At 32.8% G+C, this 24,815-nt stretch overlaps 4 protein-coding genes across 10 annotated transcripts; 1 reads left to right on the top strand and 3 right to left on the bottom strand.

Moving 5' to 3' along the window:
- Window positions 1-107: 107 nt before the first annotated feature.
- LOC117161110 (transmembrane protein 184C) lies at window positions 108-4,570 on the bottom strand. 3 transcript variants are annotated; one of them, XM_033342378.2, is made up of 7 exons: window positions 4,449-4,570; window positions 3,475-3,784; window positions 2,267-2,303; window positions 1,901-2,178; window positions 1,463-1,669; window positions 1,157-1,372; window positions 108-909 (listed from the first exon to the last, which is right to left on the bottom strand). In XM_033342378.2, the coding sequence occupies exons 2-7, from the start codon at window positions 3,720-3,722 to the stop codon at window positions 621-623; spliced, it is 1,275 nt and encodes a 424-aa protein (XP_033198269.1). In that variant the 5' UTR covers window positions 3,723-3,784; window positions 4,449-4,570; the 3' UTR covers window positions 108-620. The 3 variants fall into 3 exon arrangements, with proteins under 3 accessions (XP_033198269.1, XP_033198268.1, XP_033198267.1); XM_033342377.2 differs by lacking the exon at window positions 4,449-4,570 and adding an exon at window positions 4,040-4,181; XM_033342376.2 differs by lacking the exon at window positions 4,449-4,570 and adding an exon at window positions 3,902-4,043.
- LOC117161109 (uncharacterized) lies at window positions 4,394-8,880 on the top strand. 2 transcript variants are annotated; one of them, XM_033342374.2, is made up of 8 exons: window positions 4,394-4,529; window positions 4,616-4,908; window positions 5,442-5,769; window positions 5,837-6,506; window positions 6,673-6,891; window positions 6,958-7,100; window positions 7,395-8,035; window positions 8,324-8,880. In XM_033342374.2, the coding sequence occupies exons 3-8, from the start codon at window positions 5,518-5,520 to the stop codon at window positions 8,340-8,342; spliced, it is 1,944 nt and encodes a 647-aa protein (XP_033198265.1). In that variant the 5' UTR covers window positions 4,394-4,529; window positions 4,616-4,908; window positions 5,442-5,517; the 3' UTR covers window positions 8,343-8,880. The 2 variants fall into 2 exon arrangements, with proteins under 2 accessions (XP_033198265.1, XP_033198263.1); XM_033342372.2 differs by having other exon boundaries at window positions 4,616-4,922.
- A 58-nt stretch (window positions 8,881-8,938) lies between these two features.
- LOC117161107 (BBSome complex member BBS7) lies at window positions 8,939-13,812 on the bottom strand. 4 transcript variants are annotated; one of them, XM_033342369.2, is made up of 13 exons: window positions 12,989-13,812; window positions 12,677-12,866; window positions 12,408-12,576; window positions 12,019-12,095; window positions 11,691-11,943; window positions 11,257-11,519; window positions 10,969-11,158; window positions 10,801-10,881; window positions 10,530-10,676; window positions 10,041-10,162; window positions 9,866-9,975; window positions 9,508-9,787; window positions 8,939-9,065 (listed from the first exon to the last, which is right to left on the bottom strand). In XM_033342369.2, exons 1-13 carry the CDS (start codon window positions 13,128-13,130, stop codon window positions 8,939-8,941), a joined length of 2,151 nt encoding a protein of 716 aa, XP_033198260.1. In that variant the 5' UTR covers window positions 13,131-13,812. The 4 variants fall into 4 exon arrangements, with proteins under 4 accessions (XP_033198260.1, XP_033198259.1, XP_033198262.1 ...); XM_033342368.2 differs by having other exon boundaries at window positions 9,508-9,975; XM_033342371.2 differs by lacking the exon at window positions 10,530-10,676.
- A 131-nt stretch (window positions 13,813-13,943) lies between these two features.
- On the bottom strand, window positions 13,944-22,728 carry LOC117161112 (uncharacterized). Its single transcript, XM_033342382.2, has 4 exons — window positions 22,624-22,728; window positions 20,387-20,472; window positions 15,653-15,985; window positions 13,944-15,295 (listed from the first exon to the last, which is right to left on the bottom strand). Exons 2-4 carry the CDS (start codon window positions 20,399-20,401, stop codon window positions 15,029-15,031), a joined length of 615 nt encoding a protein of 204 aa, XP_033198273.1. The 5' UTR covers window positions 20,402-20,472; window positions 22,624-22,728; the 3' UTR covers window positions 13,944-15,028.
- Between the last annotated feature and the right edge of the window lie 2,087 nt (window positions 22,729-24,815).

Raw genomic sequence — 24,815 nt, 5'->3', positions numbered from 1 at the left:
AACATGGAAATTTAGACTTTTCGCGATGATAAGTCTTCTCCGAATAATGCCTAACTCCGTGGTACATTTATTGGGGTTGATAAACCAGCAATAAACAGTGTAACACGTTTATAAATAGGACTGTACCGATATATTGTTCTAAGTATAAACATTATTGTATGTATGTATGTACGTATGTATATATATATGTATATATATATGTACAATTATTTGGTAATACATCATTGGTAACACGAGGCATCGCGTAATTGGCCGCAAATCAAGGGGGAAAAAAGCGTTTTCTTAAAATGGACGAGGTAAAACGACATTTCTGTCTCGTGTTGCAAACATGGCCACGTGTATCAAATCCCTTATTGTAATATGGTATTCTCATGTCGTGTTGTCTCTCCCGGGAATAATGAGTATATCGTTCAACGATTCAGGATGAGAAATTTGTACAGTACACGGGGGAGAACACACGTTTTGTAAAACTAGATATTTTTTCAAACTTTTCTCGCTCTGCTTAAAGGTTATACTAGCGATATGGAGCAATCTTAATTAAAGTGTGCTATATTCCAGACGAAGTGTACCCCTTGATTAAACGTTCCTCTCTCTGTGATAAGAGAACGAACATTACATGATTACGTCTTCACCGCGTTACTAGTATCCTGCACGTCTGGAATTAGTTCAACGGGACCATCCACACCATTCTGTTCCATCTCTGCTGTATTATAACTAGAAAAGGAACATGCTGGCGCACTTCTGGCCGTGGTCACTGTAACTTCTGGAAGAAGGGACGTGCGTTCTGTCGCGCTCCCCCAGGCCTGTTGATAAGCGCTTCGACCACGTATCCTACGGCTTAATGAAGATCCTACTACCCCAAGATGTTCTTTGATGTCATTGTGGACATCTGAGACATCCCACATTGCTCTAGAAACATCAAGTATATTTTTAACCCTTTACAATGACTATTTGAAAAGTACATATGGCACTATAACTTTTATAGACTATTTTATAGGGTCTAGGACTCTTTCTTGCGTATGAGGTATTGAGGAACTGGGTTAATCCATCATCTACTGCTATGTACTATAAATGAATGCTTAGTGCTATGAGAGTCATCTATAGTGTATTGCATAAATGTTCAATCTAAGATGTTTTTCAACCAAAATTTAATTACCTGAATGCATCCCACCATGCTTGACCCTGTGCTAGATTTACAAAAGGTTTGTATGTAAAACTGTAGTGGTGAGCTACTGCAGCCATAAACATTTCAATACAGATTAAAAAGTCCTGCAGCTTAGATGATATATTTCTGATATATTCCATGTTATTCGTTTTAAAAATACTCGATATCACATCAAAATACACTAGCAATGCAACTATCACGCCTTGACTGCAAAATAAAGAAAAAAGTGAGATTTTGTGATACAACATTTAAATATATTCAAATGAAAATACGATTTTACAATGTGTGCAAACTTACAAGAAGGAGAAGAATACGACCGCTTTGATACACAAAAATTTCCCGATTGGTTTCATTGGTTTCAAAGCCTCCGCATTGGCGCGATAAAAAAGCACCAAACAATACATGGCAACAAATTGTGATAAATTATTTAAAGCAATCATATATGGAAAAGCTACGTCTGTTCTGAATTCACCTTCTCCATACACTCCATTTAGTTCACAGATACTAAACAAATAAATATAAATAAATAATTGATTATGAACAATCATGTGACAGAATAATATGTATATAATTCAATATGTAATCTACATATATTTGAAATTCATGCTATCAATAGTGCTTGATATTTTAAGTTGAATATGAGAAATTACCAGAGTGTATCAGTGAACTTTTTTTATAGAAATATTTCTTTTTTACTTTCTATGATGTAAATACGAATATTCATTATATACGTACAAAGATATCAAAGTTGTTATAGGCCTAACTGCAGTATATTGTAATATTCCATGTTTGCACATATGTACAAATTCTCTGCCCATTTCCCAATCAGGTAAACAACACAGGGGGAACATGTGATGTACTTGAGGGGAAATTTCAAGTCTGTGTTCCAGCTGACGATCAGCATCCAAATAGGCCAATAAATACATCATAAAATTGTATATTACATATGCCTCATAACACTCCCTCAAACTGTCAACGTATATGCTGCCTTCTGGATAAACCAGACCAAGCCACTACAGGAATTCAAAAAGAATTTGTACTTAAAATAGAGAAGTATGTTGATATATGTATTTTATGTAAAAGATAGAAATTTATACCTACAGCATTCACTGCATAAATTGGTACCATCCATAATATCCTGAAACAGGATATAAAATTTCATATTATTTTGTAATAATATACAAATATACAAACAAAAGCATAAAAAATTTTGTAATTTCCAAAAAACTAGCTCTAATTAAGTCATAAAAAATTTCAATTGTTAGTGCTGTATTAAATATTTAACATTAATAGATTTCTATTACAAAGGTTTTTGACCAAGAAAATATTATGATGGAAGTATCTCCTTGTGATTACAATAAACTTCTCAAGCTTGACAAGAAAGTGAACTTTGATTTCCTACAATCATATCATTTTCTTCCAAATGGATTCAACTGTTTATGTATCATAACAGTGTATATATAGCCATAATCTTTCTTGTGACAGGAATTTTATTTACACATTAAACAAACAAAATTAAATAAAATTTGATATTTGCAATATTTTTAAATATATATGTTATTTTAATAGTATGAACATGATAATATCCAATAACCATTTTAATAATATTTTTAAAATTAAGAATTTGCAGGTTTTATAAAAAGTGAGTTTATTTATTCAAAGCCTCTACCTATATCAATGACTCTCGACATTTACTATATTAAATGTCAATCAATACGAGTTCTTTGACTTGAAAGATGGAAAAAGGACATTTTCTTTAAATAGATTATTACCATTAATAATTGTTGCCAATTATGATATTCATGTAATGAATATAAGAAATTTAATAAAATATACAAATATAATATTAAAAAAAAATTTGTCCCTTTTCTAATCCTGAATGTTAACTTTTTATTTGATATTTAGGAAATAGGAAAAATACTATATATATACATACAATTATGTATTACATAATCCAGCAATGATATATTTTTTGATTGAAAGCAGATTAAGTAATTGTCAATCAATACATCCCTATACAATAAAAAAGTGTATCGTTAAAAAAGTTACTTCCCACAATTTACCAATTAATCTAAAATATATAGTGCATAATAATTATCCACACTGATATCTAACTAATAGAAAGTTATGATGTAATAAAATTTCATAAGAAGCTATAAATTCCTAACTAATTTTACAAGCAATAAATAATCAACTCAGAAATCCAACCACATTGAAAGGAAGACATTTAAGCAACAAATCAATATACAATTTCTAAATATCAGCAAACAACCTCAAGACAACATCAATCGTAGAATTCATCAACATACCTTATAATGTATTTCTGCAGTCTAGGTTGTGTATAATATATCATGTGTTGGACAATTTCGTAGAAAGCAATAGGCAAGGCAAGTAGCACAAAGGCACCACCCACCAGTGCTCCTTGATCCTGATTTTCGAAGCCATTCTTAATTGAATTGACCAAGAGAATTGGAACCAAAATAATGATCAGAAGTGCATAGAGACAAGTTAAAACTGGTAAAATCCATAGTCTCCAGCGACGACAAATAGAAGCCATCACTTTTCAGAAATTTCACGGGTATATCACATATTTTTTCCAATCAATTTACCTGGCAATCTCTGCAAAAACCACAAACAACAATCATTACAATTTCACTATTCTATTATTAGTTCGTATCACGTGGATCAGGTTATGATAAACTAATGATCTTCGACACGGCGGACAAATTAACGTACTTAAGCTCCCCGATATCTGACGTTTCCATCGAAAATACAGAGGAAATCGAGGATTTTTGCGGCCTACACGATTATTGTCTCGACCTATAATTGTGTAAACATGGTAAATGGCGTAGTTGTTAATAAAGTCATAACAACCTTGTCAGACTCGATGAATCAACGATGAACCGACGAGTCAGCTGATGGTAACAGTGCGAGAGAGGGAAACCGCCTCCGAGTTCCCTCGCTGTGTGTTACGCGATGTAGAAACCGTGTGAAAATAAATTTCAGTTCGTTTACATCGATTTGAGCCTGTCAGGTGCACTAATTCTCGATCAACGAAATTGTTAAAAGATTTTCGCCTCGTAAATTTGGCCTGGATGGCCGCCATGAGAACGAAGGTTCCTCCGAGGGACCCACGAGACCTTCACCATTTCAACAATTTGAGCAATCGTAGTTCATTTAAGAATGTCCTTAAACGAGGTTACATTTATAGCAACACACTTTTACTTTCGACTGTGATGGAAAAGTTGTGAATGTTATTTCGACATTTTTTTGTTTTGCTTACTTAACAGCATTGAACCAGGTTGAACCAGGTTGAACCAGGTTGAATCCTGTCCCCGGAAGTGGAGAATTTATAACCCGGCAGGTGAAATTTAGGTTTCGGAGTAATTCAATCGAATTCATGTTAGTTATAAGGTTAGGCAAAGTACATCTGGAAAATTCATTTTATAGTTGTAGTATAGAAGAGAAGAAAGGCAAAATCAATAGCGATGAAGATGAGAATGAAGATCATAAATGGATGAAGATGGACTGTAATGATGATTCAGCCTAGTATTTTTTCATCGGTTAAGTTGGTATTGGCAGAGATTCGCGTAGGCAGCGTAGGAAGGGTGCATCCGTTCTAATGGCGTCAAGACCCAAGCACTGTTGTCACATTTTGTCCTACAGTGTTTCAATATTTTGCTTTGTTTATGTCGTTCAAGTTTTTCTCGAAGGAGACGAAAAATCGACGTGGGCTTGCGAAGGTTGGTACAGGAAGGTGAGAGGAGGCCGATTTTTCCGCTGGGACGCAAATCAAGCCCCGAGAGAAATTTTCTAAGAGCTCCGGGTGCAGTGACCTTGATTCCGCTGTCATTTCTGTAATACACTAGCGCGCGAAATTTGAATCGTTGATTCACTTTCTATAAATAAGAACGATGAATCTGTTACAATCTGCTTAAAATTAATAATACTAATTTATATTTATATAAATTTATATACTAATTTATATACTTATTATGAAAAAATATATTTTTTTGTGACAGAGAATTCTTATATTTTTTTTATACTTTTGTAAATGTATTATTATAGATAAATGGAAATAAACATGATAAAACTTATTTATGCTGTATATGTTATTGAAATTAATACTTTTGTTAAAGAAAAGAAAATTTTTAATGACATTTTCCAAGGAATAAGGTAAACCAAAATATATTAGTAAGAATATTATTTCAAATCCAAATATATTTGTTAGAAACTGTTAGAATAAAAATAATTCACACGTATCTTTTTTTTCTAGCCACAAACAGCTAGTTTTTACAGATGGCAAGGAAATAATCTTAGAAGAAATTTTCTCCCATCAGCAGCTGAGTCAAATGAATATGGAAGTAACAACAGAAGAAGCACAAGCAGTGCTGCTGGAGGGAATGGAAGGTGCACAATACATTACCATCCAAAGGGCTGATGGAGAGCCTCTGAGCAAAAGTGTTCCTCTTCTAACTCTTAATGGAGAACTAATTTCTGAAGGAATGGTTGTCGATATGATCAATGCTGGTGTTGGCACAGATTATGGTACGGCAACTCAATATTATGAAACAGAAGATTTATTACAACATGATTTAACAGAGGTATAAGAATAATTTATTGTTTTTTCATATTCACACATTAGAAACTGATTTTGGATTTTTTAAACAGGAAGACAGAAGACTGGCAGCAGCTTTGGTTGCTGTTCAATTGCAACAACAACAAAAACAGCAACATCTTCATAGTCAATCCCAACATGAAGATCCAACTTTACCAGACGTTTCTCATCTAGAGACTCTAACTCCTGTGAATACTTATTCTATCCAAACTGTCCCAGAACCAAACCCAGTATATCCAACGTTACAACCTTTCAAACGCATCACACAGAATGTAAAACAGGAGTTCATAAACGTGAAAAGCGAGTACGACGTTGATGTATCAGCTGAAAGCAGTGAAGATGCAGCGCCAAGTTCAGGACCGAAAAGATCCTTGCCTCATAAAAAAAGGATACCTCGTAAATTGAAACAACAGACCAAAAGAAACTCGGCAAGGAAGGATGGCAGTAGGATAAATACGGATGTCATAAACGCTGACCCTTCCAGCGATATACAGACTCATATATTCAAGTGTGAACTGTGCAGTTCTAGGTTTAGTAGCCAATTAAAATTTTTCGAACATTTGAAGGTACATTATGAGCCTGTCAAACAGGAAACCAGAATAGCACAAGCAACCAATACAAATATTACAATATCTGTACCAGAGTCTGTTCAAAATCTGGAAAATACAGTTATTGAAGAGTTCAGTGAACCTGAGGATCTTATGGAGGGCATTAGGGGTGTTGGTAAGTATAAGAACTATTACATCAAAATAAAAAAAATCACCAAGAATTGATCTTTCATGTTTGTCTTTTGTACTTTTCATTTGTGATAGTTTCAAGAATTATTTTTGTATAATTAATATTTAACAGTTTAGATGAATCTAACCAATATTGGTTTGTATATTTGCAGTAGAGGAGACAGGTGCACATATAGATGATGAAACAGAATCTCCATTGTCCTCGGTGAACAACGAATCACCATTGTGGACGATTACTGATGTCACGGATCACGTACATAGGGACCATGTAAAACCATCAACAGTCAATGAACAGAGTATACATGATAAAGATAAGACTGACATTCCACAAACAACGAAGAAAAAGAAGATATTGAAAGCTAGGAAGTCAAGTAAGTATATATACATTCAAGGGCTTCTTTTAATTGCATACTTATAAGATCTTTTTATTTTGGAAGATGACGAATTAACGTGTCCCCAATGCGACCGGTCATTCCATCATAAAAATAGTTTAGTATACCACATGCGATCTCATAGTGGTGAACGACCTCACCAGTGTGAAGTTTGTGGAAAGAGTTTCTTTGCTGCTAGTGCGTTAAAGGTGAGACAATTTCAATTTCATGGACTAATATGGTATTGTAGGTTAAACCTTTTTAAGCCAATTTGCAGTAAATAAAAATTATTTATTAAACAATATTGTAAAGAACATTTTAATTGTGCAAGATAGAGTAGGAAAGTTCTACAAAGAAACCAAGAAATTAAGCAAAATTAGTTCTATACAGCTTTATAGTGAATTCTATAATAAGTTCTATTGAGAAAAGGAAGAAATGTCAAAATAAAATTATGGAATCTTCGGAATCAAAATAAGTTTTTAAACAAATTTTTTCAAATCTAGGTCCACAAGCGCCTTCACAGTGGCGACAAGCCCTACAAGTGCGAAGAATGTGGTCGCCACTTTCGTCAATGGGGAGATCTGAAGTACCACGCGACTAGTATTCACTCGGAGCAAAAGCAATATCAGTGCGAGTACTGTGGCAAGGATTTCGCGCGGAAATACTCTTTGATCGTTCACAGAAGGATCCACACCGGTGAAAAAAATTACCGCTGCGAGTACTGCAACAAAACGTTCAGAGCGAGCAGTTATTTGCAAAATCATCGTCGTATACACACTGGTGAAAAGCCCCATCAATGTGCTGTGTGTGGAAAGCCATTTAGAGTGCGAAGCGATATGAAGAGGCACATGCATACGCACTCAAGAGGAAGAGCTGATAGACCCATGAACAGAGTCATGGCCGCGAAGAACGTAGCAGAAGATCACGACAAAGGTTCGCAAGCAAAGACCATACAAGATCTCGTTCGTGACTTAAAACTCGAAGTGGAAGCCACAGGAGTTGTGGAGATCGTTCCTCCTGATGATAATCCTGAAAGTATTCTACCACATGCTGGTGGACAAACTTTAGAATACACAGTGACAACGGCACCAGACACGAACCCTGACAGAGATCCTTTGGAGGCAGTTGTTCGTACTGATAACATGTGAGTTTATCTACTGTTAAGATTACAAAGTAGAAAATGATACAATCCAAAGATAAAATTAAAAATTAAAAATTTGATTAAATGGAAAGAAATGTGGGATTTGAGACATTTTTGAAGATCTCTAGAAATGTGGCTATCCTCAGTGTGCCTACATCAATTGATATCCCAAAGTTTTAATTTACAACCATGCTTATTTCATTACCACCAGTATAATAATACTTTGATTTATTTTATTTTATATTATAAAACATATTGCTGAGACTTATTCTTTTATTATTGTTCTTGCAGGCAGTATTTCTTCATGTAATGACTGTTGGATTGTTCCTTGTGACATTGAGAATGAAAGATCTCTCGCACAAAATTGGCGCTTTGTGAGATCGGAAACACGTCAGATGTTGAAAACGTCAGACTGATTGAATCGAAGTACTATACATCAACGCACTGCCTATCGTTGATGTGCATAAACGTACTTTCCAATTTCTTTACGAGTTACTTTTTAAAAGAATATTATGAATGTAATGTTTAAGAAAAAAATATTATTCTTAAGACTGTTTTTAGCAGAAGAACTTGGGAAGTACAAGAATATATATGTATAGAAGAAAACTCCTATATTACAACAAAATTATATCAATTTAATTAGTCGGAAATGTATATAAATACATGAATGCATATACACATATACGTATATAGATAACTTACACGTATATATTGTACTATAATTAACGATAATTAAGGTAACTAATGTAAGTGTACATTTCTTAAGTCCTAGGTAAGTTAATCGTTTATATTCGCGAATCGTCGTTGATAAAAAAAATATATTTTTTACGTGAAAACATTTATAGAAACACTGTGGTCCACTTTTATTGCATTTTCCACGAAGCGAGAAAAAGAAGCGGTGTTAGCTCAATCTTTATACAAGGATGGTGGAGGTACCGTGTTACTCGTGTCGATAAAAGCTTGTAAAATTTGAGCTAATTCTCTGGACTTAAGGGCTGCGCTGAGCTTCTCCGCAACGTCTTTGTTACCGATTCTGAAATCACATAAGATGTACATAGAAGGTGGGGCAATTAATTTAACAACCTTTTATTTTTTAACATTTCTCCCAATAAAATTTCATTTCTTATATCACCCGACGTGTATGGGTCCTCCAATTTCGTTATCGACAGAGTAACCAAAGACAGTTATAGAATTTTGTGTTAATTCATATAAATTTTGTCATTGTTATATGTTACAAATTATGTTCTTACAAAGACTTCCCTATAATTTATAAGACACGGTATAAAAAGAAAAAAGAAATAAATGATTAATATTTAATATTAATTCTATTAAGTAAAAAAGTGTTTTGTTAAAATTTTTGTCTTATTGAATAAAAATACTTGGAATAATAAGTGTTGAGGAGATTAGGAATATTATATTCTTTGAAAGAAGATGGTACAAAATTTTATCGATTTAGGTTATTTGTTAATACATACCTACGAGAACGTTTTGCTCTTTCCCAATCAACATAGAGATCTGTAATTACTGCGTGTAGCCTCTCCAATATTTCATTGTCCTTTGCCATTTGGGATTTGATCTCTGATTCCTTCTGTATCAATTCCTGATACTCTGAGCACAGATTTTCTTTAGGATTTTCCTTCAACTCCCATTCCTCCAGAGCATTCAAAATCTTTACTTTTGTAATTAGGTCATGAGCAGCATTTAATTGTGGAAAAATTAATTCCAATACTCTGGATATACTACCATCAGAAACATCTATGCAGAAATACAGAATAAGAGAAGAAATCTTAAAAAGGAAATAGTAATTCATATTGTGATAGATATATAACATACCACAGAAAACGTCTAATTTGATTTTTCTTTTTGTTGCCTCCCTGGTTAATATGTCTCTGAGAATTATGATGCTTGATATATTCTCTCCTAGGAAAATTGCACTTCCTTTTCTGACAATTAAGAAATCATTAAATCGGATTCAATATTTATATTATTAATGTGATATAGAACTTACTTGTATTTGCATTTTAGGAGAGTTCCAATGAAAGATGAGACATATGTCAAAGTAGCTTCTCCTTCCTCCAAATGAGGTCTCTCCGGCACATCTGATAACGCGAAAGAAAGCCATGCATGCATCTGAAATATGTAGAATTGGAAAAAGAAATATTAAAATAATAGATTTGTTATCATTAAGTACAGAATATTATGGTAATTAAAACTTTCGAGCGCCTGTAGACTAGCAAGCTATTGACTTCTCATGAATAGGTGTACGATAGGTTGCTCGGCAACAGGCGTAGAAACCAGTAACTTTATAGTTCTGAATTATTAACCACTTAACCTACAACTACGGGCATAGCCTGTAGTACGATGATCGGGCAAAATATAATATATAATATAATGTATAATAATAGCTTGTTTACGTTTTCGGTTCAAAATTCTCGAACGTAAATCGTAGGTTAAGGGGTTAATATTTATTTTATCATTGCAAAATTTGAAATTTTACTTCTGCAACAGTAAAACCTCCAATTAATTTCAGTTCATTAAAGGGTCCTTCAACGTGAGTTTCCGAGTTATCGGCTTCGTGCTGTCTTACATGAAGAGAAAGAGCAGATATGGGTATTGATATTTTGCGACAACATTTTGGTTGTACCTGAATAAAAAAAGGATTATATATTTAGATTTTCATATTATATTAGTATAGTTATATATGCTGTTGCAGAAATTGTGGTATAACCAGAAATGAGGTGATTAGAAATTTTGTATTGTATTAATACTTGTGAAGTGACGTAAATCTGTAAAGTACCAGGCTGTCCTTCTATTGTCCTTAGCCTCATTTCAAGATGATTAGTATTTACCTACAAAGATTATTACTAAAATATCAAATATGAAATATTAAATTATTTAGTCGAATTTCTAATAATGATTAAATTATTTATATTTACTTGACAACGATAGGTAGCAAGAACAAAATTGCCTTCTCTAGGATTACAAGTAGACAGACTAACTACTGCACTGTTACTTTCCACATCCAATAATTCAATTGGAGTATCTGATTGTATCAAAATGTTATCAATAGGTGTATCAAGTTCTATGGAAAGAGAATATGATGCATCTTCTCTGTTTAAAATCATTCTACAAGAAATAAGTTTCATTTTATAATTTGATTTTTTAAATTATTATATTGTATTTTATTTAATGATAGGTGACGAATAGTTCTTCTAATTCTATACCTATGATTTACAGATAGAATCAATGGTGCTAAAGGATCAACTGAAAAACTAGCTGCTTCTTTTTCTTCCTTAAGCTTTTCCTGTAATTGTTCTATCTCTGCCTTTAACTTGGTCAAACCATCATTCTGGTCAGCTTCTAGTAGTCCAGGAGGCTTAGTAGTCAAGCCAAATATTCGTCCTGAATATGTGGTGACTAACACTTCAGGATACCCTGCTGCACCAATTATTCCTCCTACCACTGAACTGATGCTTTCCTTGGCATTCTATGAAATTAATTTTTAAGAATGTTTGTTCTTTGAATTTTTACATAGCTATACCAATAAATTATTAGGGAATTTAAAAAATTAAACCACTGAATAAATTAAAAAAGGAAATTAAGGAAATTAAAAATATTGAAACAGTTAAGAATTAAAGTTTAAATATGTTATACCTACATAACGATACCGCAGAAAAGGCAACATATCTTCTTCAGGAAAAGTATATACTTCAACGGTACCGTCCTGTCTGCCAATAAGTATATCTAGACCATCCTGTAGTTCATAAGTATCTAAAGAAGTGACTTCTGAGCCTGTCATATTCAAAAGCCAAGTGATCCTCAGTGTTTTGTTACCGTGAAGGATCAGCAAACCCACTTTGCCATCTATAGTTCCAACCAGAACACGTTCTTTAGATTCAAGATCACCTTCCCTATAAAAAATACTTGAAAGACACTTGGGAAATATAAACAAAGTAATATAAAAATAGTTTAGAAAACTTAGAAACCTATAGAGAGATAATACTGTGGGCACACTTGGAAGTCTGAGGATTGCTGGGGTTTTGGTGCCATGAAGGACTCGTATCTGAAAAGAACCAAATTTATTGTCAATCTAAAGTTGTCAAATTAAAGTTATTAGGCTGTACAATAGTATTTAGTCTAATGCTTATTGGGGCAAAAGGGAACTGGATTCCGTTATTCATAATTAGACTATGGATGTTTATGCCTTTATGGGAAATTTGGAGATGCAAATATGCATAAAGTTTCCATTACTTCAATTGTATTCATAAAAATATGAAATTGCATAAACATTTACAGTCTTACAATGTTAGCATATGTACTGCCTATAGTGTAGTTAACTTTTATTATTTATTATCTTGTTGATTAAGATTTTTACAGCACAATCTCCACAAGCTAGTATAGCAAACATGAAATTGCCATCAGTAGGTAGGAGGACAATGTCATATAAAGTTTCACCAGCTAAATAGGAATCAGCATCTTTGCAATCATGGTATCTATGGTAAAGATCTCTTGCACATGCTGCCAAATTTGGACCCAGCACATATCTGTGGAAAAGTCTCCATTAATCTGGTTGGAATTGATAAATATTTATTTAAAATTAATTTTTATTTTGAATTTTCATTTTTTTCTATCTAATCTACTCACAGTGCTGAAATAGGATCTATAAGGTTTGTATCAAATTCCAAGAACAATTTTCCTTTCTTGGTGTACCCCTTCACTGTGTTTCCTTGTGCAATGTAAATCTTATCATGTCCAGTACCCCCAAGAACTAATTTGTTAATCCTTGGTCCTGGTAAGGACTTAAATGAAACTTGTAGCTCTCCTTTCTTTATACCTTATTAAAATATCAAGTGTCTTTACATATTTATTTAAAGAAATGAAGAAATAATAAATCTTCCTGCAAATTTTATTTGAAAGATTTAGTTTAAATTCTAAAAGGTAAAGAATAAAATTCACCATAGACATGAAGTACGCCATCATGGTCAGCAACAGCAAATTTTTGAGTTTGCCTGTGTTCTGTGGCAGGGAAGACCTTGGTGGTTCCCCTAGATGTGACACCTACAGCTGTATAGTCTGTCCTTGACAGTGGCAGAGTCATTCTGGACCAAAATGTAATTTTCTGTTATATCTCGTAAAATACTAATATGAAACAGAAATTTTTCAAAATCTACTTTTACACAGTTTTATTTATTATTCCATTCAGTACACTGAATAATATCTAGATGCTTGAACAAATTTTAATATTTTCAGATCAGAAAGATTTTAATATTTCAATCTAAACAAGCAAATTTTCTAAGGTTTTGATGAAAATTCTTAGTTTTGTAATTAGGAAGGCTGTTACAACTTTGCTTGTAATATCGTAGAGTGTAATAAACGTACGCACGCGCGTCGATCAATTTAACCATAGTAACAAACTAACACAACAAATCATTCTTTACGCTCTTCTCTTTGAATACTTATAATATTATAAAAAATAAAAAATTGCATACAGAAAGAGATCAGCGTATCAAATAAAGATACACTAAATGTAATAGTAGGAGGTAATGTAATAGTAAATTTGAGAAAGACGAGGAGAAATGCACACATGCATGTATTAAAAAGCATGTATACTTTTATTATCAAAGATAACATGATCATTTGGTGTATTTATTAAATCTTTCAATTTCTTTACATCACTTTCTTTCATATCATCAAGATATGTCAATTGATGTTGTTAAGAAATCATCTGTTATTGAAATTTTTTGTTTGAGATGAAAATTGACAACTAAAAATAGTTTTATTATACATAGAGACCACATACTATTGCAGAGGGTTAGTATTGTTCCATCAGTGTCCTTAAAAACAAACTGTTATTGCTACAAGTTAGTCCTTAGCTGCTACTTTATGCTTTAGAAAAGAAGTACACCTTGACTTTATCAAAATTTTTTTATTTTTTTCCTCCTATATATCCATGTCCATTGGACACATCTAACTGAAGAATATAAAACATACTCTGGTCTAAGGTCTTCCTTTACTTAGATCTAGATTTTGCAATGGCTAGGGGATGTAAAATAAGTACCAGCTGGAATTGAACCATTTGTGATCGCAGAAACAATATTGTTTCATTTATATTCTATAAACAAAATGGTAGATTGTAAAGGAGGATACTTGCAGAATTCCTCTTTTGCTCTATGTATCTTAAAATTTTAATCCAAAGTTTCAGAATAATTATTAATAATTTTAACAATTAAAAAATTATACTTTTCATAATAATATTTATGTATTATTTAATAATAATATTTCTAAATACTTGTTTCACTAATTTTTGCATTTTTTAAAAACCATTGTGAAGATCAAAGAAGAGTTCTGCATGCGACAGTGGCGACGCCCCTCGTAGAACTACCTATTTGATGACACTAGCGACCTGAAAGAAACGTCTCGATAATCCAGACAATGACCTCAGCTAGTTAGCGGCAACAAATGGAGACACAGAGACAGCACGGTAAAGACTAACAATAAGAACCGCAAGACAAACGTGTGTTAACATGGTTCGCAACCACAGATTAGACTCTAATAGCTAGACTGCGGATATTTATGCAATTTCGTATTTTGGAGAATATAGTTAAAAAAGTGGAACTTAAATGGAGATTTGGTTCACTTACTATATATTATAATAAGTACAGTAGGGTCTCGATTAATACGTTCACTGTGGATCCAATTTTCATAATTCTAACAAGTAACTTTTATATATAAGACCTATTTCTACATTGTACAATTTTACGCAAGAGTTTGATATTAATTATTATAAAATTTGTTTTCATATTTTCATGATTCTTAGTTCATGTTTTTAAGTTTTCAGTTTAAGTTCTAGTTGATATCTTTTGATTATAACTTTAAGTTTTATTGATCCGGACTCTACTTCTATTTTAGATATTTTCTTGAAATTATATTTTCGCATTTTATACAGTGTAAATTTTCTTTAAATAAATGCATAATCATCCACAGTCCACTAATAGCCTAATATCCAGCAAAATTGCCAGGCGGCCGTGGTACGTCAAAGCGGGGATTCCCGTCGTATGAGACCTGCGCACTAAAGCCGTGTTTCCAATCGGCGGTGTAACGAACGACCTGCAGCCTTCCGTCCGGAAGCTGGACTCTGTATTCCCCACGGACGATGTCTCCGTCGCTTATCGCGTTGTGGGAATAATCATTTCCAAATGCGTCTTCCTTCACCGCGTAGTTGAAGTCGAATGGCATTCCTGGCTCGTGATGATGATGATCGTGCTGGAATTAGATTTAAAAAATCGTCTGATACTAGAGTTTTGCGATTAACCTGTAATAATACAATTTTTCAAATTACCAAGGATAAAATTTTGGGGTTAATTATGATAATAGAATTTTCCAAATTCGTATAATATAGAATGAGATTAACATCTTCGCTTTCACAAAGTGACGCAACATATGCGTCCTGAGGATTTCTTATCACATATATAAGTACAGTATTTTATCTATTTTCTATAAAAATGTATATTTGTAGCCTAAAGACCACTTATTTGGGAAACATTACATTTTGATTGGAAAATACACAATTTTACAGAAGTTTATAAATATTTTAAAGATATATATTTTACTGTTACTTACCCCACCAGCAGGTAAAGTAGTTCCAGTTGGCCTAGTGGGTGTCCCATAGTCAGGAAATTCTGGGGTGGGCCTGGTACCTGTTGGTGGATACCCTTCGCTAGGAGTAGTTCTCGATGGTGGAAATTTGGAGGGGGTCGGTTTGGAGTATGGACGTGATGAATACGGCGTCGTCGTGGGAAATGACGGTCGTGGAGTGGTTGGTTTTGTAAATGGTATCCGAGGCGTGTCGTAGGTGTATCCCTTGGTTGGTTCAGGTGGCAAATAGGTGTTACGCCTTGTCCCTGGTGGTAGATCACATATCACGTGCACTACTGCCATGCAAAGTATTGCTATCTGCAATGAAAAACACATAGATAAATTCATTCAATAGTATTTTAGCAAATTATGAATCAACTAAATTGCGAATATATTTGGTTTTAATAAAACTGATCTATTACAGAAAGAATAAAGTCATTGTTATTAATAAAAAGAAATAAAACAAATTCTTTACAAAAATATAAGGAAAAAAGTGTTTCTATTAATACCTCTTTCTTATAACCTCTAACAAAAACTTTGTCCTGAAAGGGATATTTTACTTAATTACTATGTATGTATGTTACTTGTTAAATTACAATGTAGGACAGATTCTGACGAGAAATTTTTTGTTGCAGGTACAACGAAGGGGATCTCCTAGTGAAATATAGGAAAAGTGGAACAAAATTAACTGTGTAATAGATGAAGGAAGAAGAAGCTAATTATGATTGCAAAGATTATTGTTGTTTCTTCAAAGATATCCTCCTACTTCGTCCACCTACTTCTATTTACACAACAGCACACTGAATCATGGCGCAGCCTTTAATGGCAGTGCATTTCCTCTTCTCTGCGAAACGCGTGTCAGCTGCGGGCACAAAACGCAGCACGTGATGCGAATCTAATGAACTGTTGGCGTGTTGCAAATTAGTCTATACTTGGATTTGGCAACAAGTCGACAGATGTATAATGCGACATTCGCGGGCGTTGTTTTCATTAATTAGTGGCTTAAGAGATTACGCAAACTTAACATCTTAGGACACATGTCCTGTATAAGTGGTAGTAATTAGATTTTTACAAGCTTATTTCTAACTAAGCTATTGTGACCTAACGAGTCAGATTTGTTGCAAAAAATATACATAGTTCTAATTTGATAAAGGTAGATTGAATTTGTAACACAGGTTAAATTACTTTTTTAAAGATTCAGACCATTTTTGTAACATCCTGTATGTCATATTTTCATATTGTATTACCTGACATGGTGCTATAACAATGGACAACTAATGCTTATTTGCTCATTAAAAAAATCATAAGACAGAAGATCTCAATCACTATAAGTGAAGAATAATTAAAGAGACGATTATTGAGTATAACTTGTTGCAATTATAAGGAAGAAGAAATGATCCAATTATAAGAATTAAATACAGAGTTAATGTTCAGTTATTTACTGAAAAATCATAAAAGAAGAGATTAATGATATTATAAGCGAATACAGTGACCGAGAAGACTTTTGTTTGGAATGAAATGAAAGAAGAAATGGGTCAATTATAAATTAGGAATAGAATATCGGAAAAGTAAAATTAAATCATTAGCAACGAGAAGCAATTGAGAAGAGAATAATGGAAGAAGTGCACAAAGAGCGACGTAATTGCTCAAAGAATACTGTATTTCACTGTGCGTATGTGTCGCTTATTCGCAGGGATTTCGCAACGATTTAATTACACGCCTTCCGCCTCATTTCTACTTGATCTTCTGGCTGTGATGACCCCGGTACAATGAATGCGTACGAGACTGTTTCCTTCGGACTCGTCTCGGTTCCTGATTGCTAAATTAATATGCACCAGGTCTGTCTTATTATAGAAATAAAACAAATAGCTCCACAATCTCTTCTAAAAATAACAGTAGGAAATTGAGTAGCATTTCAAGAGGAGTCCATATCTTGAAATGCTTCATTAACTGAAATCAACTGTCTTATTATGTTGCAACAAACATAACCTGAGATGAAACGTCCCGTAATTCTTCAGGTGGAAAAGATTCTATCAGCGATGCAATTAACTGCTCATTTACTGTTCGATTACGTGCATCGACGTTTCACCTGGCACGTGCAACGCTGCCCCATGGAAATATCAATCAGTTGAAGAGCTGTGCTGTTGAATGTACCATGAGATCTTAGTTCAGTGCACTATAGAATCCATTTCTGATTAATGTTTAAGGAATACTTGCTATGAAAGGCAAGGAGAATAATGAATGTAACAAAAGAAACTTATTGAGAAAACCAATTTTTAACACCTTAGCGAATTTCAAAAGAAGAGAAGAAATATCTGGTGTCAAAGGTAAAGAAAGAGAATAATGAATATAAGGAAACAAATTTATTATGGAAACCAACAGATTTATTATGGAAACAGGACAAGAAATAGATAACAATTGATATGAAAAGTGAAGAAGAAGGACCCAAACCCAACATAAATCAATTTTTAACACCTTCGCTTATTATTAAAGAGGATACAGAGATGAGAGAGTATGGAAGATGAAGAAAGAGAATTTTGTAGAAAATTATTGAAATGCAATTAAATGTTTCAATGGATTCTTCTCTTCTCTTCTTCTCTGAGATTGAATATCCTTGTAGAATGAAATATTGTATTTTTTACTAGTAATGGACTTAATGATGACGACCTTCACTCTAGAATGAGGAAGAAATTAATTGGAAAGTAGCAAGAAGTATTTCTTCCATTTGAAGACAGAATTATGAAATTTTTCTGGAGTGGAGCCAATCAAAAAGCTGAAGAAACAAGGAAATGCCGGGAATATTGCAAAATAATTCACAATCTTGCGAAGAATGTTAAACAGCCTTCTCTCACCAGCATCGTCGCTCATTTAAATTTGCCAACTGAAGAAAGAGGTGGCTTACACCATTGTCTCAAGCAAGTTATTGTTTAATGTTCACTGTCACAGCCAAAATGACGCAAGTCCTTTTTAAATCAAGGATTGCAAGTACTATGCAAATTGCATGAAACATACAGCTGGAAGTTGATTTAACAAAGTTGTGAAAAAGAAATCTACAGAAGAATACTGAAAGAAGCAATTTCAAAAATATAAAACTTCTAATAATTGTTTAATTAAACATTCAATCTTATACTTGTCAGGAAATCAGTATAGCAATAGTCTTCTTCATCTCAATAATAGTTACCACATCACTTTTCTCTTACAAGGTAGAGGATATGAGGAAACAATCAAGTAGAGCATATAAAAATTTTCACAGATCATATGTTCTTTAAAGGAAGTTGTTGCCATAACTACCGACAATAAAGATTCTTTCAGTATCCATGAATCAATCAAGACTCTCATATCTAAGGTTTATGGATCTTGTTGCATAAAACAGCCACGATCTTAGATGCTTAGTGTGAAAGAGTTTCCTGAGTTTCGATAAGAGTAAATTTATCTCAAAGAAGAAAATAAGATGTAGATATGATATACTCAAAGAATAGAGCATTGTGACATAAAGTATCCGTGAAACTAACAATAATTTGAATTCTATTAGTCACGCAATGTTGCACTTTCTATCACACTTCATTAGATCATGTAAAATTATAATGTAATTTAGGATCAAATTATCATAGTATATTGAAACATATTATATTGAAACTTCCTTTCAGATTAATTTAATTGTCAAGCGTGTTCATTCATAAATAATTTTGCTTGTAAACTGGTATTAAGTTTACGTAGTTTCTTTTATTACTCTCTTCCTTTTTAAACAATAAAATTTTTTGTTAATTAAAAATTCTTTGTTTTATCTATGAATGATATACTGAATATTATATGTACATTATTTCTAATTTCCCAAATCCACATTTTTTCCTTAATATTCCACGAATAATATATTCTCATACTCTTTCAATATTTTAAAGATCCTTATTTTATTGTTACAGATTCCAACCATGTATTACTGAAATACTCAGCCACGAATTTCTTTGATTATATTCAATCATTATCAAAATCTCTTCACAGACATCGAATTCGATTCAGGCTCGATTCTTATTTTCTCTAACCATTCCTAGCACCTAGGAAGGGCTGTGGTATCGATAAATCAATTACGTCGCGTGATTCATCTCTTCTGATTAATCGCAAGATCCTCGAAGATCACGCGGGATACTTGCGATAATTTGTTAAAGCTTCACCCTCTCTCTACAGCTCTATTGAGATTTATGTACGGTTCATCGGTTGAAATGCTGCAAATAATTATAATAATTAGACTATTGAATCGCTTCTTAATGACATTAAGAAATTTATGCAACTTCCGAAGAAGATACTGTCACTTTAGGGATAGGTGATTATTAAGTATCTTAATCGTACACATATAGTAAAAGTGTTAAAAATGCAAATCTCTTCATACAAATATTTATGATTTTAAATAACAACGTGTATCCAATATTTCCTTGTGATAGTTGTTATTTAATGTAACAGAAACCAAATGTTATTTAATGGATTTTAAAGAAAAGAAGATCAAACAGCAATAAAATTGTCTTCAATACCGTGGAAGTTAGAGGTCACCTTATTAAGTCCTGCACTCTCTGAACAAGTAGCATTCAACATCTCTTCATTATGATCTTGATTAAAAAGATTTAAAGGTATCAAGCTTTCATAATTTTATATTAAAAGATTAATAAATTATACAAGTATATGAGGTTTCTTACTATAGGTTGGATTTCTTTCTTAGTGAGTACTCACCTGAAGGTAAAACATGTTGTGAAGAGAACTAAAGGCTCGAAAGTGCCGAACCTAACTCACGTACACCGTTTTTCTTCAAAAGAACACTGTGGAAAGACATAGCATATCAACCCTTTATGAAAGCACCATGAATTTTGGAAAATTTGAATTATTTCTTTGCACTATCCCTCTCGTGAGAACACTGAGATTATTTACTCTATGCAATCGACTCGAAGAGACTTGAAGAAGATGCGATTACTATTATTGGCAGCACAATTTATTCAACATTTTTATTTCACAATTTAATACTGGAGAAGCAAAGTTTAATCCCTGAATTTCAAATGCAATTATTGCAACCTACTCACAATTTCAAACAGTAGAAATATGGTTATTTTGACCCCTTACTGTTTCTTTTTCAATAGGATTTTTTAATTTTTATTTTCCTACTTACAATTTCTAATTTATTTAAATAACGATATTTCTTATCAATTTTCATATCATCAGTCTTAAAAATCTTGATGTTTTTGATAAACCTGGTTTCAATAAATTATCATATTTTTGTAGGGTCATTTGTTTTATGATTTTTAATAAATATTTTACATTTTCTACATGCATGTTCAGATTGATCCTGAACTTATGAGAATATATACGAATATAATTAAAACAACTGCATCTAGTCACTGTACTAATGAAATTTCAAACAATTTTATGTAATACACATTATATGTTAATAAAAGCGTTCTATGATAAATGTTCAATGTATTTAAACCTTAAGAAACTATTTTACAATAAAAATTGAATAAGGTATTTAGACAGAATTTTTACAATAAAATTTGTCATGTACCAAAATGTATTTCATTATTGTTATACGTTTCTCGATAAGGGCAAAGTTGACGTTAAAATACTGCTTGTTAAATTCTTAAAGACTCATTAGCCGATTGCAGGATGTCAAGAGCAAACACAGGAGAGGGATATTGAAAATACCAAACCATTGTGTCGACTTGAAGGTCTTAAGTATAAAAGGGTAGAGAGATTATAGCTTTCAACAGACTTTGTTTAGAATGGAAGCATAAATTATCGTGTTTCTATGAAAACGTGTGCTTTGTAGCGTTAAAGGGTTGAATAGACCTCGACGACATTTCACGGTTAACCACACCCTGAGATTTCGCTACAATTCTTCATATTCATCGCATGCATGTACACCACTCCCTACTTGAGAACTTTAGTTTGAAATCTTCCTTGCGTGTTTCCTGCAGTATAGATAGAAGAAATATCTGTCTGCCTGCACATTCCTCAGTTTACTTCACTTGAAACAAAAATTATGTTCTGAGAGTTGCCATTAATTTAGGAGTCAAAAAATCAAAAGATTTGAAATCTTCAATTTAGGAATTAGAGAACATCTTTCTAATTCAAAAGTGAAGAAATTAAAATTCTATAATTTATAGATAAGAGAATTAAGTTAATCTAAATTCTCTAATTTAAAGATTAGAAGATTGAAAGAATGGACATTCTTTAACTGAGGGATAAAAGAATTTAAATAATTAAAATTTCATAATTTAGAAGTCAGAGAATTAACAGATATAAAATTCTCCAATTTAGAAATCAAGAGGATTCAGAGAAGGAAAAATCCCATTAAATTAAAAAATCTGGCTGACCAGTATAAAAAGATATTTCGTAGGAATTAAATTTGAAATTTAAGTATTTTTTTTAAATTAGAAAACTAGATCTCTATCAATTAGCGAGTTTATCTCTTCTGGTATATTTTTATAAATTCATCTACGTATTCTAAAATATATCTAAGAATAAATAAAACTAGACAAACATTACATGAATCAAAAAATCATAATTGCGTTGATCATATGGACCAGAACACGCTAAGCTGTTTCAGAAAAATTCAGATATTTCCTAAGATAAGGGGGATATATAATATCCTCATAAAGAAATATTAAAAAATGATTCAGTAAAACTCTAAGTTCACACTATAATTACACTACTATATCCATAAAATCCTTTTTCCAGCCACCAAGCAGCAAAACTACCTCCTGCATCTTTAACAGTTCAAAAAGATCACAGAAGGTGTCCGTAACAGGATTTTCTCCACACAATATCACTTGACGAAAAAATCAGATCTCTGGTCCCATGCATAAATACGAGGATTAATAAAGCACCGTGGTCATCATGCAGATGGTTGGATCGATGAAATATCACCGAGGTCTGGCGAGGTTTTGTTGGAACTATTGTACTGGAGCCGCCCTTACGAATTCACAAAATTACTATTCCAATGGGGCACGTGTCTCGTTATACTATCGATATCGATGCACTCCGGCACGGCTGTGAATAAAGTCAGTACGTAACTGGCCGGCATGCTGGCAGGTTGGGTTTATATAGCGTGGGTCTAATAAGATGATACTTGAACGCGTGTTGGGACCTGGGCCCCAGAAGATCAGAAAGAGGGGACCGTTGATGAGCGTTGCCTTGTTTCGCCTTACCTTGCCTCACCTTGCCTTAGAACCTTGCCATCGTCGACCCGGAGAACGCGAATCCTGCACCACCTTCTTCCTTCATCGGACAACACGCCACTTCCCCCTTCGTCTCTTCATTCATCAATTTATCTTTTGGCTCTCAGATTGTTTCTTGTGTATAATAACATTCGAACAACGTTTTTCATTTTTGATAGATTAGCAGTAGCGGTTAGTTTCTTTGTTGTTTGTTATTATAGAATATAGTATTTGCTGCTATAGGTTTTAGGTTTGCTGCTATTACATAGTTGAAGGACACTTTCTGATAGATTGAAAATTAGGATTGTTTCAGAGTTTTGGATTAATAGCTTCTTTATAGTTTGATATTATGATGTGTAGTGTTAGTTATTTTATTATTGTAGAATTCAGACTTGCTATTATTATAGTATTACTACATTTGATAGATATTTTTTGATAGATAGCAAAATAATATTGGTTCAGATTTTTGGATGATAATTCCTTTATAGGGGTTGGTATCACAGGGTGTAATTTTGTTGAAGTATAGATTGATTGAATTTTTTGCTGTTAGGTTTCCTATTTTAGTATTTCCTATCATTCTTGGAACTTGGTTTGATATCTTACTTGCATTTTACTGCATCTTCTTGCAGTCTTACGTTTTTCTGAATATATGTTGGTTGATATACATATTATTCGTCTCAATTTTAAACATTGAATATTTTGATCAATTCACTCTTTCTTTCAAAGTACAATGATCTACTGGAAACAACAAACCTCTATTATTCATAACAACTTCCATAATTTAGGAAAATGGTCTCAACTTGAAGTATATGAAAATGATGTGTTTTCATCTGCAACAATGACTACAAGAGAAGTTCAAAATACTTCAGTGTGATGATCCAGCCTCTCCTGTTCCAGACACCTATGAAATATCAAATTCTTTCCGATTCGAAGCACGATGTAATCGATGGAATGACTTCTTCATGCTGCACCTTCGAGGCTAGAAGTCAACGCGCGCCTCGAAAGATCATTTGGATCGCATTGATCCGGATTAGCCTTCCCACGATGCGGCTAAGTGCAGTCACAGATTTGTCGTACACTCTCATCAACTTCTAACACTTCCTTCTCTTCTTTTATTTTTTAATGAATCAAATCCTCAAATCTATGGTGTAGAGATTTTGATTCTTCTCATTGATTATTTAACGCAGTATCTTTGAGGTTATGCACCCTTTCGACTGGTTCTTTGTATTACTGGCTTCTGTAAATGATAAAAGTACGACTATATTTATCATGATAATAAATTAATTAATGATGAGAAATATGGTACAGTTGATTGGTAGTGAAGATATTTTTGAGCTGGTGTTGAAGAGTGGTGAGATGAGATATTGGTTGCTATTGAAGATAATTCTTGAATTGTTATTAAAGATATATAAGGCTGATTGTGAGATTTGAAGATACAATACTAAAGAATGTAGACTATGGTCTATTAGTAATACTAGAAAGTATAGAAAGTATTGGGTTGGCAACTAAGTTATACAATACCAATATATTAATGATATAAAGGGATATAAAAAATAAGAGATGAAGTATATCAATGCATTTGCAATAAAAAATGTATAATGATAAAGAAAATGAAAAATTTTTTTCCACATCTTCCCTAATTTGACTAGGAGTACAGATACAGTCTGATACAGCACTTAGAGCCATCCTACCACAATATGAAGAGCACAAAGCAAAAATAATGCAAACGATAACATTTAATATTCTTTTTAATTTTTGAAAATTGTGAATAAAACTAAGCTGCGATAATAAATACTATTTATTATTACATCAACGCAAGGGTATTTTTTCTATGAATTTCTAAATCTTTATGAACACTAGACTGTGATCATTTATTCTTAACATTCCAAATTAATTGTTCTCTCTTCAATTACAGATGGAAAAATTAGTATTCTATAAGGAGTAGGAAGAAT

This window comes from Bombus vancouverensis, chromosome 16, assembly GCF_051014615.1.
Source record: "Bombus vancouverensis nearcticus chromosome 16, iyBomVanc1_principal, whole genome shotgun sequence".
Lineage (NCBI taxonomy): Eukaryota > Metazoa > Arthropoda > Insecta > Hymenoptera > Apidae > Bombus > Bombus vancouverensis.
Note: the sequence above shows the minus strand (reverse complement) of the source record. Positions and strands in the feature narration are given on the sequence as shown.